General features: G+C 35.7%; 1 protein-coding gene across 8 annotated transcripts in view; it reads right to left on the bottom strand.

The window, feature by feature from the left end:
• SCAF8 (SR-related CTD associated factor 8) overlaps window positions 1-16,424 on the bottom strand; it is a 204,349-nt gene that overhangs the window by 124,658 nt on the left and 63,267 nt on the right. For all 8 annotated transcript variants that reach the window (XR_015251666.1, XR_015251665.1, XR_015251667.1 and 5 more), the window contains 6 exons: window positions 10,557-10,688; window positions 10,176-10,288; window positions 8,552-8,745; window positions 5,112-5,212; window positions 2,467-2,580; window positions 645-801 (listed from right to left, as the gene is read on the bottom strand). Coding sequence is in view for 5 of the 8 variants with exons in the window: in XM_086708209.1 (XP_086564335.1) it covers window positions 645-801; window positions 2,467-2,580; window positions 5,112-5,212; window positions 8,552-8,745; window positions 10,176-10,288; window positions 10,557-10,688 (811 nt within the window). In the remaining 3 variants the exon portion in view is untranslated. The remainder of the gene's footprint in view (window positions 1-644; window positions 802-2,466; window positions 2,581-5,111; window positions 5,213-8,551; window positions 8,746-10,175; window positions 10,289-10,556; window positions 10,689-16,424) is intronic.

Genomic DNA, 16,424 nt, shown 5'->3' with positions numbered 1-16,424 from the left:
GGCCTGAAAATGAAAATACTCTGAAAATTAGCTTATTTTGGTAAAAGAGCTAAGACATGAAGAAATAAAAGCTACATATACCACATTTCAATTACTTTCTCAAGTATCCATTTTAAGATTTCTTACTGGTTACAAATGCTAATCATTTTGTGGATTTATAACTGGTATTTTTAAAAATAAAAACACAAATTGGAAAAAAAATAGGCGAGATGATCATTTAGTTATAAGCATTCTAGAAGTACATACATCAGAACTACAGCTCTTTAAACATTCTATTTCTGTCATTCTCAACATGGATACTAATCAAAATAATCTAGGAAGTTTTTCAAAGAAACATCTTAAGTCCCCAGTTCTTATTTAAATGCAAGGAATTGAAATATTTAGTTTCTAAAAGAGCAAATTTAAAAGACATACAAGAAAAATACTACATTTATAGATTTCTAAAACACAATACTCAGACACTTATGAAATAAGACCTATGAAGCATATACATTGGAAAAGGCAGCGTTTCCATTTTCTTTTCCTTCTGGGGAGGGCAGTATCCAGGAAATACACACAGTTCCCTTATGATCCAAACTCTAATCAATTACAACCTTTTAAGCACACTTTTTGTTAAACAATAAAACTACCCTTAATGTTCTTACCAGTATTTACAGTTTCCTGGTCAATCATGCCTCCTTCTGCAAAACCTTCCAAGTCATCCACTTTAACTTTTTCCCATGGTATGTATGTAACTCCAAGATCCACATCCCAAAATTGTTTATATTCTGTTTTTACACCTTTGTTTAAAGCCCAAGCAATCTATCAGGAATGAAGAGAAAAAAAGAAAGCTCAGGTATACTGTAAAGACAAGGTAAAATGTTCAAAATTGTATGTAAACTATGTGAATAAAATTGGTTGGAGAGCAAAGCCTCACTGGATGCTAGAAAAATAATAGTAGCCAAAGTTTTTCCATGTATGTCCTGTTTTTTGTTTGTTTTTAAAATAAAGCCTACACTAGAAAGCAATGGTATTTCTAACATGGGATTTATTCCACTTCTTACTAACACTTTAAAAAATCACATTTCCAGGGGCGCCTAGGTGGCTTGGTCGGTTAAGTGTCCGACTTCGGCTCAGGTCATGATCTCACAGTCCATGAGTTCGAGCCCCGCGTCGGGCTCTGTGCTGACAGCTCGGAGCCTGGAGCCTGTTTCGGATTCTGTGTCTCCCTCTCTCTGACCCTCCCCTGTTCATGCTCTGTCTCTCTCTGTCTCAAAAATAAATAAACGTTAAAAAAAATTTTTTTTTAATAAAAAAAATAAAATAAATAAAAATCACATTTCCAGAAACAATCAAATCTACTTTTCACCATAAAAATGTCAACCTACATTAGCAATAATCAGAATAGTTAGAATAATTTAAATAAAATCTTGGTAGTCCAGGAAAGGAGACAATTTAGTTTACATAAAGAAACTCACTGCCATGAAATGACAAAGCATGGGCATAATAACCCTGAAAGTAGATATCTTAAAGTTTTTAACTCAGTTGCAGAACCTGATGGAATAAATTATCTCCAAGTAGCAGAAATAAAATGTTAGTCACAGAAAAATACACAATTAACAGTTTAAAAGCAGAGGGAAACAAAACATGTAAGTCCTTCACAGTGGCCTTTGATGTATAACACAAGATGTGAAAAAGGAGAAAATAATAATGTGATTAAGAAGTATGATTAGGAAGCACTGGGAGGGAGAAGTGAATAAAAGATAAACTTGTTGGGGCGCCTGGCTGGCTCAGTCGGTGGTGTGTGTAACTCTTGATGTTAGGGCTGTAGGCTTGAGTCCCATGTTGTGTGTGGAGATTACTTTAGATGTGGAGAGTATTTAAAAATAAAATGAAGGAAGGAAGGAAGGAAGGAAGGAAGGAAGGAAGGAAGGAAGGAAGGCAGGCAGGCAGGCAGGCAGGCAGGCAGCCTTATAAAAATGAAAAAGTTCTGGGGCGCCTGGGTGGCTCAGTCAGTTGGGCGGCCGGCTTCAGCTCGGGTCATGATCTCGCGGTCCGTGAGTTCGAGCCCCGCGTTGGGCTCTGTGCTGACAGCTCAGAGCCTGGAGCCTGTTTCAGATTCTGTGTCTCCCTCTCTCTGACCCTCCCCCATTCATGCTCTGTCTCTGTCTCAAAAATAAATAAACGTTAAAAAAATAAAATAAAATAAAAAATAAAAAATAAAAAATGAAAAAATTCTGCTCATAAAATGGTGCCCTGGGTGACTAAGAGAACTACAAGTGTGATTTCAAAGAATCACTGGACTAAAAGTTTTAGTCATTGTTTTACCTATATCCAATTTGATAACCCAACAACACTGAAATAATAAAGTTTCCTAGAGGTTTTCCCGTAACATTAAAAAATGAAGATGGATCAAATATATAATTCTAATATACATTCTAATAATTCAATAAAACAAGAGCATGGGTCCCTCCTCTCCAATCTTACCTTAATGACCTTGGACCCAATTTTATATGATCCAGAACTAAGTTTCTGAAGAGCCCGGAAAGCATCTTGTCGGTGAACCATGCAGACATATGCACAGCCCCTGGGAGGAATCATCTATTAAGAAAAATTTTTTCTTTAGATAAGGTGTAAGTAAGGCAATTCATTCTGGCATTATTTTATGGTTTTAATGAAACAAATCATTACTAATACTGAATGGTTTTCCCTTCTCTTCCTATGGCTGTTTACTGGTACAATCCATGTACAACTAATTACTTAGTTTAAAAAAAATTCAAAACTTATTTGGGTTGCACTCTAAGCCATAACATAAGCAAAATCTTGATTATCACATGTCAATTAAAGTTTTTCTAATGCACAATAAAGAAATTTTTAAAAATGTAAAAAGATATGGATACACCACCAGGTAAAAAGAAAATAATATTGTATGGCCAACATATTTGAAAGCACAGAATTTATTTATAGTACTTCAATTTTTCCACGTGTTACACCTAGTAATGTGAGAAAGATTTTTGTTTAGGGAAGTATCTTGTCCTTAATATAAAATCTATAATCTACAACAAATGATAAAACTAAAGTTTTTCAATTGTATAAAACTTCATTTTGTCCAACTGCTTCTGGATAAAGGCTTTACCAGAATAAGAAAATAGCCTTAAGTGTTTACACTTTCAATTAGAGTTCACTTCAAGCTACTTTCCAAACTTCAATCCCAAACTTCTCAAAAGAGAAGTCTATCTAACCCCTTACAAATTTCTTCATCTTTTACAATATAGATCCAACACTTTTATCAACACACTGAAAAATTTTCTTCAACTTCACTAAGTGATATGATAAATCTAACAGACTTTCTACTCAGTTCTCAAACTCTCTCAAAACCAAGTGAAAGGTTTATAAATTTTTCACCAAATTTTCAAATCCTGGATTTTATCACTAGCCATTCAATATATTCCAGTTCACAAAATAACTCGGTGCCTACTGTTTATAAGCAGTATGCTCTTTAAAGGTAATACAGGGGCGCCTTGGGTGGCTCAGCAGGTTAAGCATCCAAGTTTTGCTCAGGTCATAATTTCTCAGTTCGTGGGTTTGAGTCCCATGTTGGGCTCTCTGTTGACAGCTCAGAGCCTGGAGCCTGCTTCGGATTCTGTGTCTCCATTTCTTTCTGACCCTCCCCCACTCGCACGCGAGCTCTCTCTCTCTCTCTCTCTCTCTTCAAAAATAAATAAAAATGTTAAAAAAAAAAAAAAAAGGGCAATAAAGAAGAGGGGAAGAGACAAGGCAAACTAATGCCCAAATGAGTGTGGAACAAGAAAGACTACAAATGTTGCAAGTATTATGACAATCCAAATGCTACTTGGATTCACGATCTATTCAGAGCAATGATTCCTAACTCTGCATTAGAATCACCTGTTTAAGTTGGGACACCGTGATAAGAACCTAAGACACTGATCCTGCACATCCCTATTTTTTCCAATGTCAATACATTTCTGATATCTCGGCTAAGAGAAAATCAGAAACAAAATCAGAGGCTATATGATCAAGGAAGGGCTATGACAGTCATGTTTTGACAGGTGAAATTTAAAAAGACAAAAGATTAAGAAATGCCTATAACATTCTCATGGTGTAGAAAGAGGAATATGAAACTCCTAAGTTGAAACATCAATCAATCATCTATTTATTGTCTGTGCAACTCAGGCGAATCACTTAGATTCCTCACTGGTAAAATAACAACATGGGAATTACTTAACCAGCTTCTTGTGAGATTCCAAACAGATCATATATAGTCGAAAGTAGTATATGAAATGGTCAATTCATATGAAGAGTGCTGTTACTAATGTGGAAAAGTCAAATTTGGCCATTTAAAAAATGTTGGGATCTAAGACTAGAAAGGAAAATCAGCCAATTTCCCGGTAAATAATGATAAAAGGTTCAAACAGACATAAAAGTAGAACAGTGAATAAAATCAGAGGGCTAATGAATCAGAAAGCTCCTTAAACAAGCAAATAAATATAAAACATTCCATTACTTAGTTTTAGCCCCAGGGAAACACAACAGACCTCTAGGAAGAAGCAAATACTCAAAGAAGGGAGACTGGGTGGGGCCAAAGCACTCCAAGAATCGAGTTGAGGAGTTATGGTCAAGTTACTGGAGATGCAGTGGCCACACAGATTTTCTTGCCTCAGAGGGAGATGGGGAAAGGGGAGTGGACTGGCAAAAGATTGGGTCCCCAAGTCCAACTGTGTCTCCAGTACTAGCTATGTGCTCATGTGCAGGTGATTACAATTCTGGGACTCAGTTTCCTCATTTTCATTATTTAAAAAAAGAAAAGAAAAGGAATTAAACTAGGTCACACATAGGGTTCCTGCTAACCCAAACATCTGATGACTTTAGGAACCAAGTGCTATACTGCTATAAAATCCCTAAGAATATTTTGTTAGAATTCCACTACGTAGGCAAAATTAATTGAGGTAAACAAAGCAGCAGAAATAAATACGAAATGATTAAAGTCAAATAATCTTTGTAAATATGTGCAATATTAAAAAGGACACTACTGGGCTAATTACGAACCAAAGTGAGTCTTTGTATGCGTGAAAATCCTCTATATAAACTATTGTATAAGAAGTGATACTTACATTAATGGATTCAATTTGTCCAAACTCTTCAAACAGATTGGTTAAATCTTGCTGGGTTGCCTTCTTATCCACCTGACCAACCCATAAAGTAGTACTACATACTGTCAAGACATAAAAGAGACAAACGTTCTAAATCACACAGACACAGTTACTTCTTGCAAGCAGCTGAGGAAAAAGCACTAAGAACAATAATTTAAGATGGATATTTAAAACTTAAGTGACATTTTTATCTGCTACACTTAAAATGAACTAAAATCCCAGGTATCCATTCACATCTATTATGAATCAACCTCTTGTGTGTTACCTGTTCTCAAGCTTGGCTGTACACTTTAATCACCTGTGGATACCTGGGTCTCACTCTAAAAGATGAAGGGCTATGGGGCATGACAAATGGGTATTGGCAGTTTTAAAATTCTGTAGGTAATTCTAATGTGCAACAAAGTCACAAAAACACTTCACTGCAATCCTAGCTGTGTACCTTTAATCTTTCTCTGCTGGAATGATTAAGTGGATGTTTCTTTCTAATCAACAGCTGAATTTGAAGATGGCACCTTATCCTTAAGGAAATAATTTGCATGGAGATATAAAAGGGAAAAGGCTGAATTAGAACCTGTTATCATGAAAAACTTAAAAGATACTTTATGGGAAACCACTTCCCTTTAAGAAACAAAGCTACACATGAGACATCTTACCTACTTTAAGCTGTACGGTTCACGCGTCCATGAACATTTTCTTTTCCTGAAGACACTTACTTGTAAAACGTTAACAACAGCTGATGTGTTTGTGGAGTTTCAATAAACTTAGATTAAACCAATGTCATTTTGAAACACGAAGTTTCCAGCTTTTTGATGCTTTTTTTATCTATTACAGGGCAGGCCTACAGCAGGTTTTACTCTATAGCTAATTTCAGTGCCGCCCTAAGATGTGACCATTGCAAGATCTCTACTGAACGAAGGTTTTCAACCAGGTCTCTTTATTACAGTTTATTCGAACTCAAATGTTCTCCAGACCAGTGTTAGCTTTAGGAATCGTTCAGCTAACGGACTCCCTGGTAGCATTCTTTCCCTCACATACTCTCACCCTATACACACATAATATTCAACAAAAGTCTCCAGGAGCAATATGTTAGTTTTATTCTATTTCTGTAACAAAATATCACAAGCTTAGTAGCTTAAAACACAAAAATGTATTCTCTTACAGTTCTGGCAGTCTAAAATGCGTCAACAAGCCTGCATTCTTTCTGAAGACTCTAGGGAAGAATTTGCTAGCTTCTACAAGCTGTCTGCATTCCTTGGCTCAATGACTCCAACTTCCATCATCAAAGCCAACAGTTGAGCATTTATTTACCTATCTTCATCTTTCTCCTTCCCTCTTCACATCACCTTTTCTGACTCTCTTATTTCCTTCCTAAAAGGACCCCTGGATTACACAGAAGGGTCCTTCTGGATAACCTGAGTTAATCTTCTTACCCCAAGATCCTGATTAATCAGATCTGCAAAGTCCCTTTTACCACGTGGATCTGGATCTGGATGTGAGTATCTTTGGAGGACCATTTTTCAACCCACCACAAACCCTCAGGAAATTTCTGGACCTCTTTCACTGAAGAGTTCCCACCTCTTCATTATTCTGTCTACCACATCACAGCTGCTTTAACTTAATCTCCCTGACATATTTTCCATGTTTCCTCTGTTTCAAGGTAGTCTCTCTACAAATTTTTCCCACAACTTTTTTTTTTTAATTCAAAAAGCAATAATCAATCTCCCTCATCCCAGGAGGAGAGGACATAGATTCCTAGAACATTACTGCTTGTTGATGTTTCATATCCACTGAACTAGTCACAAATACGCTTGTGTTCTAAGAATCAATGGTAGGGAAATACTATCTTAAGTGTTTAAAATGTGCTGGGCCACATGAAATTGAGATTGCTTCAGGGTAAGGAGAGTTTTCAGGTAAAAAAAATGAGGGACATATTTTTCACTGTATTTTATTTCCTTTTTTTTTTTTTTTTTTTAATGTTTATTTTTGAGAGACAGAGAAAGAGAGAGGGCAGGGGAGGGGCAGAGAGAGGGAGACACAGAATCCGAAGCAGGCTCTAGGCTCTGAGCTGTCAACACAGAACCCGACGCGGGGCTCGAACTGTCAAACTGTGAGATCATGACCTGAGCTGGAGTCGGACCCTTAACCGACTGAGCCACCCAGGTGCCCCTACTTTTCACTGTATTTTCTTATGTACTTTCTGAATCTTCTTACTGTGTTTTACCCATAAAAACAAACAAACAAACAAACAAACAAAAAACCCCCCACCATAATAGAAAATAAACTCCATGGTCACTAACTATGTAAATGGTAGCAGCTGTAATATGACAGGTATAGTGAGGAACTAAATGAAAGAGACTGAATGTAAAAGCCCTATCCTAAAACTGGTGATTCTGAATGTCCTAACAGTAATCACAGGAGGAGGCACAACAGAGATTTTATGGTCACACCTTTGATGGTATTTATCAGACAGCACTAAAATGTTTGAATTTGGTTTCTCACCCTGAAGTGACAAACAAACTTTTAGAGTTAGGAATATCGACACGATTAAATTAATACCTACTTTTGTAATCACGTAAGATTCTGGCAAGATCAGCTTGCTCAAACTGCCAGAACTTAATAAGATGGATGCTGCCTTTAATTATAAGACTAGATTTCCAGGATGCTCCGGGATAAGTTATACCAATTATTTACCTCATGGCAAAGAATTTATTTGGAAACCTCGAGAAACCAGACAACCAGATCAGTGTTCAGCTGATTCTCTGATGTTAAGAGAATGATAATTTATTCCATTTCATGTACTTTGCCCCTCTGCAGTCTGTTTGTTCACCTTAGAAATCATAACTCACTAGGAATCTTCAGGAAGAATCTGGCACTAATTACTACTCACATGCCCACCAAGTGAACTCTCCCACAAACTCTCACAATCACCAAATTTGTTATAATTATACATTACAGATTAATACATAAAGGAGGGAAAGTTTGTACAATGGGAATCTCTCCCTCAGAGCTGATCCAGTAAGTTTATAATTAGCATTAAAATTTACATGATTCTTTCAATAATTACTCCCCAAACCTGGTGGTCATACTTGGTTACAACACTATGAATAGAAATCACAGTGTCCAAGTAATAGACAGTAGGCCGAATCCACTTTATATACCATTAAAGTTCTAAATTTTCTAACTTGCGTTAAAAAAAAAAAAATGAATTCTCAGTGATGTTTCAGTAGAACCTGCTATTCCTTTTCTTTCCTACTCTCTCATGTTACAAAAACCAAGAATAAAATTATTCATTTACCAAACAACTCTCTGGTTTCTTAGTCTAAAAATACAGTTAACTTTAGCAGTTGATTATTTTCTTAATATTTGTTGAAACCAAAGCTTTGTAAAAGCATGTCACTCACCACTTAATGTTTTAGATCTAATTGGAGGTAACCCCTTCTTCTGTCGTTCTTTCTCCCTTTCTCTTGCTCTCCTTTCACTTGAGTATGAACGTGATGATTTCCTCTTTCTTTCTCTTGAGCGTGAGCGTGATCGCTTTCTGTGTTTACGCTTTCGAGAACCAGATCGCGACCGAGACCTTCGTTTCCTTGGCGATCTACCAAAAAAAAAAAAAATCTTATTTTACTTCTAATGACAGTATTATTCTTCTATCAAATTTCTCACTTCTAGGTAAGAACAAAATACACACACACACAAGGATGTCTTATATTTAGCTACCTCTTAAAAAATGTTTAAATATAGTGAAGTAAACAGGCATTTTCTCAAATCTATGTACTGCTCAGGCCCACACTAGTAATAGATGTTTGTTTGCAATGATTCTTACTGAGACAGGGAAGAAGAGAATGAGACTCCACTAAGGGCCTTACTTTCCTTAGTCTCTTCCAACTCATTTTTCAAACAAAAGTTAAGAATAGAGATAAAAGTCTGAAGAAATAAAAAGATTCCTTAGGTGAGTAAGATGTTCCACTTTTAAAATGAGAGAAGAGAGAATGTTTCCAACAGACCATTAGCTATTAAAGAATTCTGCTTTTAAGTTTTACACTTCTCAAATTTCAAGGTGCTTGACTTTAGAATATAAGGTGATACTGAAACACTGTTTCTTTTTTTCCTATCAACCATAGCCACTGCACTGCTTCAAAATGCTTAATAAGGAGATATTATTAAGACAAAGTATCTGCTACGATTTCAGCTCTAACACTGCCATTGCTTTAGCAAGATTATTCAATGACTGAGATGGGTCTAGAGAAGGGTGAACTGACAGGTTCTCGTTTATAAGAGGTAAATACAAATAACTTCTTGAAACATATAAGAAATGACTGAAAAAGTTGTCAGATACTGCCCCTCTTCCAGCATATACTGTTCAGATTCTCAGGGGTATTAATGTGCAAAAAATAGGGTATATTATATTGGAAACTAATGACTTTAAGTTTTAAGACAATATGTAGTAAAAACAATGTATATGTACATGAGAATTAACAGGTTAAGGAATCTTCAACTCAAATCTGAATAAGCATGTACATTAATGAGTCTCAGCTATGTTGAAAAGCCCACAAAAGAAACTCACAAAGAAAAATTATATATTTTACAATTTGATACTATGTTTAATGTTTACAAAGATAATTCTTATAGCTTTATTTTTATGATCACTTTTGGTATTATTATAAGATGAAACCAAATATAAGGATTATAATGGAATTTCTAATACTGTTCCTCTATAGTTTGATTTAACAGTTTTCAGAGGCAATAATATCCTAAGCTGGGTGTCATCATAATATTACCTAAAATCAGGTATAATCCAAAATCCCATTCTTATGATATGGCTGCAATTAATGTATATTATTCAAATAAATGGCAACAGATATATCTGATTAAAAAGAGAAAAAAGTATTTTTGTTTTTGATATTCTAATTACTCCTGAGAGAATATGTCACTCTAAGAAATACATTTCCTTTACTATTGATACAAGGAAATAGAGCCAACTTTTAAAAGTTCACACACAGCTATTCTTAAGTATTATTGTAGAACCTTGAACGAGATCGTGAATGTGTTCTTGATCTTGAGCGAACAGCCACTTTTTTTGCTTCTTGTTCGAAGATCTCCTCTTCCACTCCATCTTGCCCTTCATCTATATCCATGTCCTTGAAAGTCAAAAGAAGGGCAAACAAAATGCCTGATTGAAATTTCAGTATATATTGACAATTCTGCCTTACAAAATATTCACAATAGTAGCATCAATGCCTAATAGTAAAATGATTAGTGTGGAGCTTAAGTGTGAGGAAAAAATACTTAGGGCAGTACCATTATTTTACATAAAAATATTTTACATACAATAAAAATTATTACATTTTATATTTTTCTCTAATTAATTAAAAAAATTTTTGACCCAGAGAAATGTTTACTTTTTACCTGTTGCTGAATATCTATAGAATCATCCAAATTTGCTTCAGGTTCGAGGAAATGCTGTTGACTGCTCCCTTGTGATGGTGATGCTGAATGTTCTGATCCAAATGTTCCTTCCTGACTATCCTGAGGGGTTGCCTATTGAGAATGGATACAAACACACAAACATTAGGAAAGTATGCATATTATTACAAAAGAATTTAGACATGCAAATATCACAAGTTTTAAAAAGGAGCCCAACACATATAGAAATCCCATGTTAATCAACCTAAAATTACAGTTTTGTAGGGGCGCCTGGGTGGCGCAGTCGGTTAAGTGTCCGACTTCAGCCAGGTCACGATCTCGCGGTCCGTGAGTTCGAGCCCCGCGTCAGGCTCTGGCCTGATGGCTCAGAGCCTGGAGCCTGTTTCCGATTCTGTGTCTCCCTCTCTCTCTGCCCCTCCCCCGTTCATGCTCTGTCTCTCTCTGTCCCAAAAATAAATAAATGTTGAAAAAAAAAAAATTAAAAAAAAAAAAAAAAATTACAGTTTTGTAGAAATCCAAGTTTACGTAAGAGCATGGGACATCTCCATAAATGAGTGACAAGAATATATTAGAATGGAATGGTAAGAGCAAGTAGGTCTTCAAATTTTTAAACTGTGGAAAAATATAAACATTATACTTTCAAAAATAAAGGGATTATATCATGAATGATATATAATGCCACTAAGTTAAATGAATCCAGAATTTCAATGGCAATTAGCATTTTTATAAAATGCTATAAATTAAAATGCTGTAATACTTTTAATATTAAAATATTGTATATTAAGGAACAAAGTCATATATTACATGTATAAAGGAAAAGCAAAGCTCAAATACCATTATCAAATTAACTGATCTTGTAAAACAGTTCCTAACTTGGGCCTTCCTCAACCTCCATCTCTAGAAATTTGCAAAATAATATTAAGAATTACTCTGATATATAAAACATTTCTGAAACTAATAAAAGTTAAGCAATGAAGACTAATTAAAGGAACACTTTAATTTGAACACTTCTTACCCCCCTTTTTTTTGCTGGGACTAGATTTACAGCAACATGATATAGCGACACTGCTTATGTGATATTTATTAGTATGAACCTGATTCAGCAATTACATATACTATGGTGTTAACCAAATATGAGGAAACTAATTATGAAAACATCTCCCTACATAAACTTTCCTAAAACATCTTCACAGGTGTTGAAGATCAGTAAAAACAGTTCCTGGCAGTACACAAGCTGGGAGTTACTGTAATAATTAACAGAGAAGAGCAACTCAAAAAGTCTGTTCCCTTGCTACAGACTCTGTGATTGTGAACAAGTTACTTGAATTGTGAACTTCAGTCCCATCTATAAGAGGAATACCAGCATAGTGACTACATTATAAATTTCAAAGTTGCTCACAGACTAGATCTTAACCATTCCTACCACAAAAAGAAATGACAGTTTTATGACATGATAGAGGTGTCAGCTAACTGGGATACATATAAATCTATCAAATCATGATGTTGTAGACCTTAAACTTACATAGTTATATGTCAATTATATCTTAATATTTTTTATGTTTATTTATTTTTGAGAGAAAGAGAGACAGAGCATGAGCAGGGGAGGAGCAGAGAGAGAGAGGGAGACACAGAATCCAAAGCAGGCTCCAGGCTGAGCTGTGAGCACAGAGCCTGATGCAGGGCTTAAACCCACGAAACGCGAGATCTTGACCTGAGCTGAATTGAAGTCAGATGCTTAACTGAGTGAGCCAACCAGGCACACCCTGAGTAACGGTTAAGGGGGGGAAAAAAAAAAATCTTACTCTAATGACATTTAATCTGAAAGAAAAAAAAAAAAAACATAAAAATTAAGAGCCAAAAAGAGCATTTAAAGAACCGTTCCAAGTCTCTTATTTTACGAAGAACAGGTTCTATAATAACAACTAACATTTTCAAGATTGAGAAATAAAGCTGAAGTTGGAATTAGAAGACTTCTGTGAAACACCTACCACATACCACAGTACTGGCCAAAATGTCAGTAAGCAAGCATATTCTTCCAGAACAAATCAAACAAAAACCTTTTAAGCACAGTCCTGGCTTAGGTCTTTACAACAGTATACTAACAATAGAATTTTTAACACAGCAAGGAATAATCAATTCCATCCTGAGTCTTATATTTGGTCCTGATTCAGTACGCATATTTTCTTCACATCAGATTTTTCTTACTTCTCCATTTATCTTAAGCTTTGTATCCACCCACCCTTGTTTTTCACCCTATTTTTCTATTTAATGCTTAATTCTTGGTATAACCACCAAGATCCACCACAACTAATTTTAGTTTCTGAGTTGCTTTTTTGAGTTTTACCCATTTGGAAAGACTGTGATGTCATGACCTTTATTCTTTCTTAAAGGTCTTGTGAAGAATGAAGAGAAAATTTACATTAAAAATTCAACTAAAATTCATCCTGTTATCTTGCAATTAGCAGCATTAAGTCCACTAGATCCTTTTTTATATCTAAGATATATTTTGGGATCTTAGAGGTCTTATATTCCTATATATACTGAAACATTTTGCTATTTCATCATCCTAAGAATTATTCTAATTCATCAATTGTTCCCAATTATTTCAAGAAAGACTAAAATAGGGGCACCTAGGTGGCTCAGTCAGTTAAGTATCTGACTCTTGATTTCGGCTCAACTCATGATCTCACGGTCATGAGATCGACCATGTAGGGCATGGATCCTGCTGAAGATTCTCTCTGCCCTTCGTCCGCTCGTGCTCTCTCTCACTCTCTCTCTCTCTCTCTCAAAAAAAAAAAAAAAAAGACTAAAATAATACACAAAAGCAAAAGCAAATTAACTGTCTAGAAGGGTAATTCAACAGTGCAATAAAATCATCATCATCCAGTTTTACTGCCTTACTAAAAATACTGTATATTTCAAGGTATAAATAAAAATGGAGACACTATCTCTGTAGTCTGCTTTTAAGCTCTCCTTGGAACACGGCTGAATATTTAGATTTTTCCATTTCTGTACATAATGGCAAAGAGAAGAAAAGTGATAGAGGAACATAGTTCATAATTATTACACAAAATAAAGATGAATACAAAGAAAGAGCAGCATTCTAGACTCCAATGATGATGGTGAAATTTAGTATCTAAGTGAAATAGGAGACTATGAGTTTTCAGACGACCACATCCTAAATGTACTTCTCAAACTCCAAAACTAATGGCAGAAAAATTGTCTCTAAGAACAAAACTAGGGTCTTTTCATCTACTTAGTCACATAACTAGAAGAACTTTATCTTGCACCATTGTGCAACAAGCACCTGGACTGTTCTATTTTGCTAAAAGAACATGTGACATTTTTTTAGGTGTATTTATCTTGAGACAGAGCAGGGGAGGGGTGAAGAGAGAGAGAGAGGGAGGGACAGAATTCCAAGCAGGCTCCTTGATGTCAGTGCAGAACCTGCAGTGGGGCTCAATCCCACAAACCTGAGATCATGACCTCAGCAGAAATCAAGAGTAGGATGCTTAACCTAGTCACCCAGGTGCCCCAAGAACATGGGACATTTGAATTTAATTGGTAGCATTTCAATTACATATATTAAAATTGCTCATGAAGTTTTCTTCCCTATCTCTTTTAGCCTCACTTCTGTAAATTATCTCTAAGATGATGCCAAGTATATTTAAAAAGGATCCATTGGACCCAGGTGGCAAATGACTGTTTTTCTGATATACTGGTATACATCTTTAGTATACGTCCTGGTATACATCTCTACTTTCTTCAATGATGTCCTCATGTAAAGCATCAATACTAAAAAAATAGAAGAGGATTAATGGCAGCTAGTAGAGACTTTTTTCGAGGTTGGATTAACACTCATTAAAATGTCACATTTTGAGGGATGCCTGGATGGCTCCATGGGTTAAGCGTCCAACTGCTGATTTCGACTCAAGTTATGATCTCATGGTTTGTGGAATCGAGCCCTGTGTTGATCAGCTGTCAGTGTGGAACGTGCTTGGGATTCTCTCCTTTCTGTCTGTTCCTCCCCTCACTTTTGCAGACACTCTCTCTCTAAACATTAAAAATAAATAAAAATAAAAACTTAAGTGTCACATTTTAATCAGTTATAGATCCCCATTCCTCCACTTTTTTCTGTATCAGTGACAGGAAAGACTTCATCAAAGGCTTTACTGAAATCCCCATATGCTATGCTATAATCCTACAACCTCAGGACCATGAAATGCAATTTATGTGAGCCAAGACATCAACTCAAGGCTCTTAATACTATCACCCATCTTAGGTTTCATCATGTTCAATTTACTTTGTCCATATATTCTCCTATATAAAAAATTACTGAATCAAAGTAAGTTACATAATGACAGCTCTTCATTAAGTTGTTGAATCTTCCATAATTGTTTTATTCCTAACATTCTTCTAAAAGAATGTTTTTGTCAGTCATACTATTTTCATTGTCAGCATTTCATTTTGAGCTATAGCTGTCCTGACATCTTTTGAATATCCTGATAAAACAATTACCAATATCATGATCTACAACTTACTCAAGACAACAGCAATCATTCCCTTTCTGACATGACTATCACTCCCTTCACAATTCGGTCACTCTCTGGAAGGGCTCTGTTTTCAGTGGTTTTCTCTTGTTAGGGACACGAGATCTCAACCTGCATGCAGGTGTGGTCAGGGCTGCAATGAATGGGGTGGCACCAGCAATCCTATTCTTTTCTCTGAGACATAAAAACTTTTAGGCCGCCATAATGAGCTCACTGGTGAACAAAATGCTTCCTTTTTCTGCTCATGTCACCCTATCTTAAACACACTAAGGCAACTGGTTTGCCAATTACACACTTTATTAAATTGAATGGTTACTCTGTTGATACACTTTCTGATTCTAAATTTGCCATAGGTTTTGAACATTATCCACCTGATGTATTAGAAAAGTTGCTTTTATTCCACTACTCCCTTTCTTTAACACTCATTTTTGAACAACAGAAGCTTTTAAGAACATCTACTTCTTTCAAAAGGATCTTATTACTGGGATGCCTGGGTGGCTCAGTTGGTTGAGTGTTGGACTTCGGGCTCAGGTCATGTTCTTGTGGTTTTTGAGTTCGAGCCCTGCATCAGGCTCTGTACTGACAGCTCAGAGCCTGGAGCCTGCTTTGGATTCTGTGTCTCCCTCTCTCTGCCTCTCCCCTGTTCGCGCTCTCTCCCCCCAAAATAAACAAACATTAAAAAAAAATTTAAAAAAAGGATATTACTGTATCCTTTAAAACTGTGGAGGAAAACAAATAAATAAAATTGTGGAGATAATGTATAGGATAATTAACTAAGAGACCAGAGTTCTGTTTTTCTTTAGTTGGTGAGATTCTTCAGACAGAATAGCCCTCTCTCAAGTTTCTAGTAATTTTCACTTCAATAATTTGGGTGCTAATTTTAAAAGTACTACCTTCATTTTACTGCTTCTGTTAAACCTTCTAAAATGAAACTAGATCTAAGACAATCAAAACTGTCACATTTATAGCTGGACAAATCTCTTGTTTGGATAAACTTTTCCTTCACTATTATCCCGTCTCTTTGACAGCTCTGTGATTTTTTATTATATCACTGACAACCTGTTTTTTTCCATTGATTTACAACTTGTGCTTTTCTTTAAACAACATCCAAATGTTCTGCATTGTACTCTACCTTTAAGTCTCTGAATGCTCAGGCAGACCTATCTGCCTGACATAAAATACTGCAGAATTCCATTCTCATAACTCCAGGTGTAAGTTCCAACCTAGCAAATACCATTAATGTCCATTTTATGTTTACTGTTTGCATGAAAAAGACAAGTTCAGATCCCAGCAGTGTCTC

Source organism: Puma concolor, chromosome B2 (assembly GCF_028749965.1).
Source record: "Puma concolor isolate L17-30 chromosome B2, mPumCon1.1.hap2, whole genome shotgun sequence".
Lineage (NCBI taxonomy): Eukaryota > Metazoa > Chordata > Mammalia > Carnivora > Felidae > Puma > Puma concolor.
Note: the sequence above shows the minus strand (reverse complement) of the source record. Positions and strands in the feature narration are given on the sequence as shown.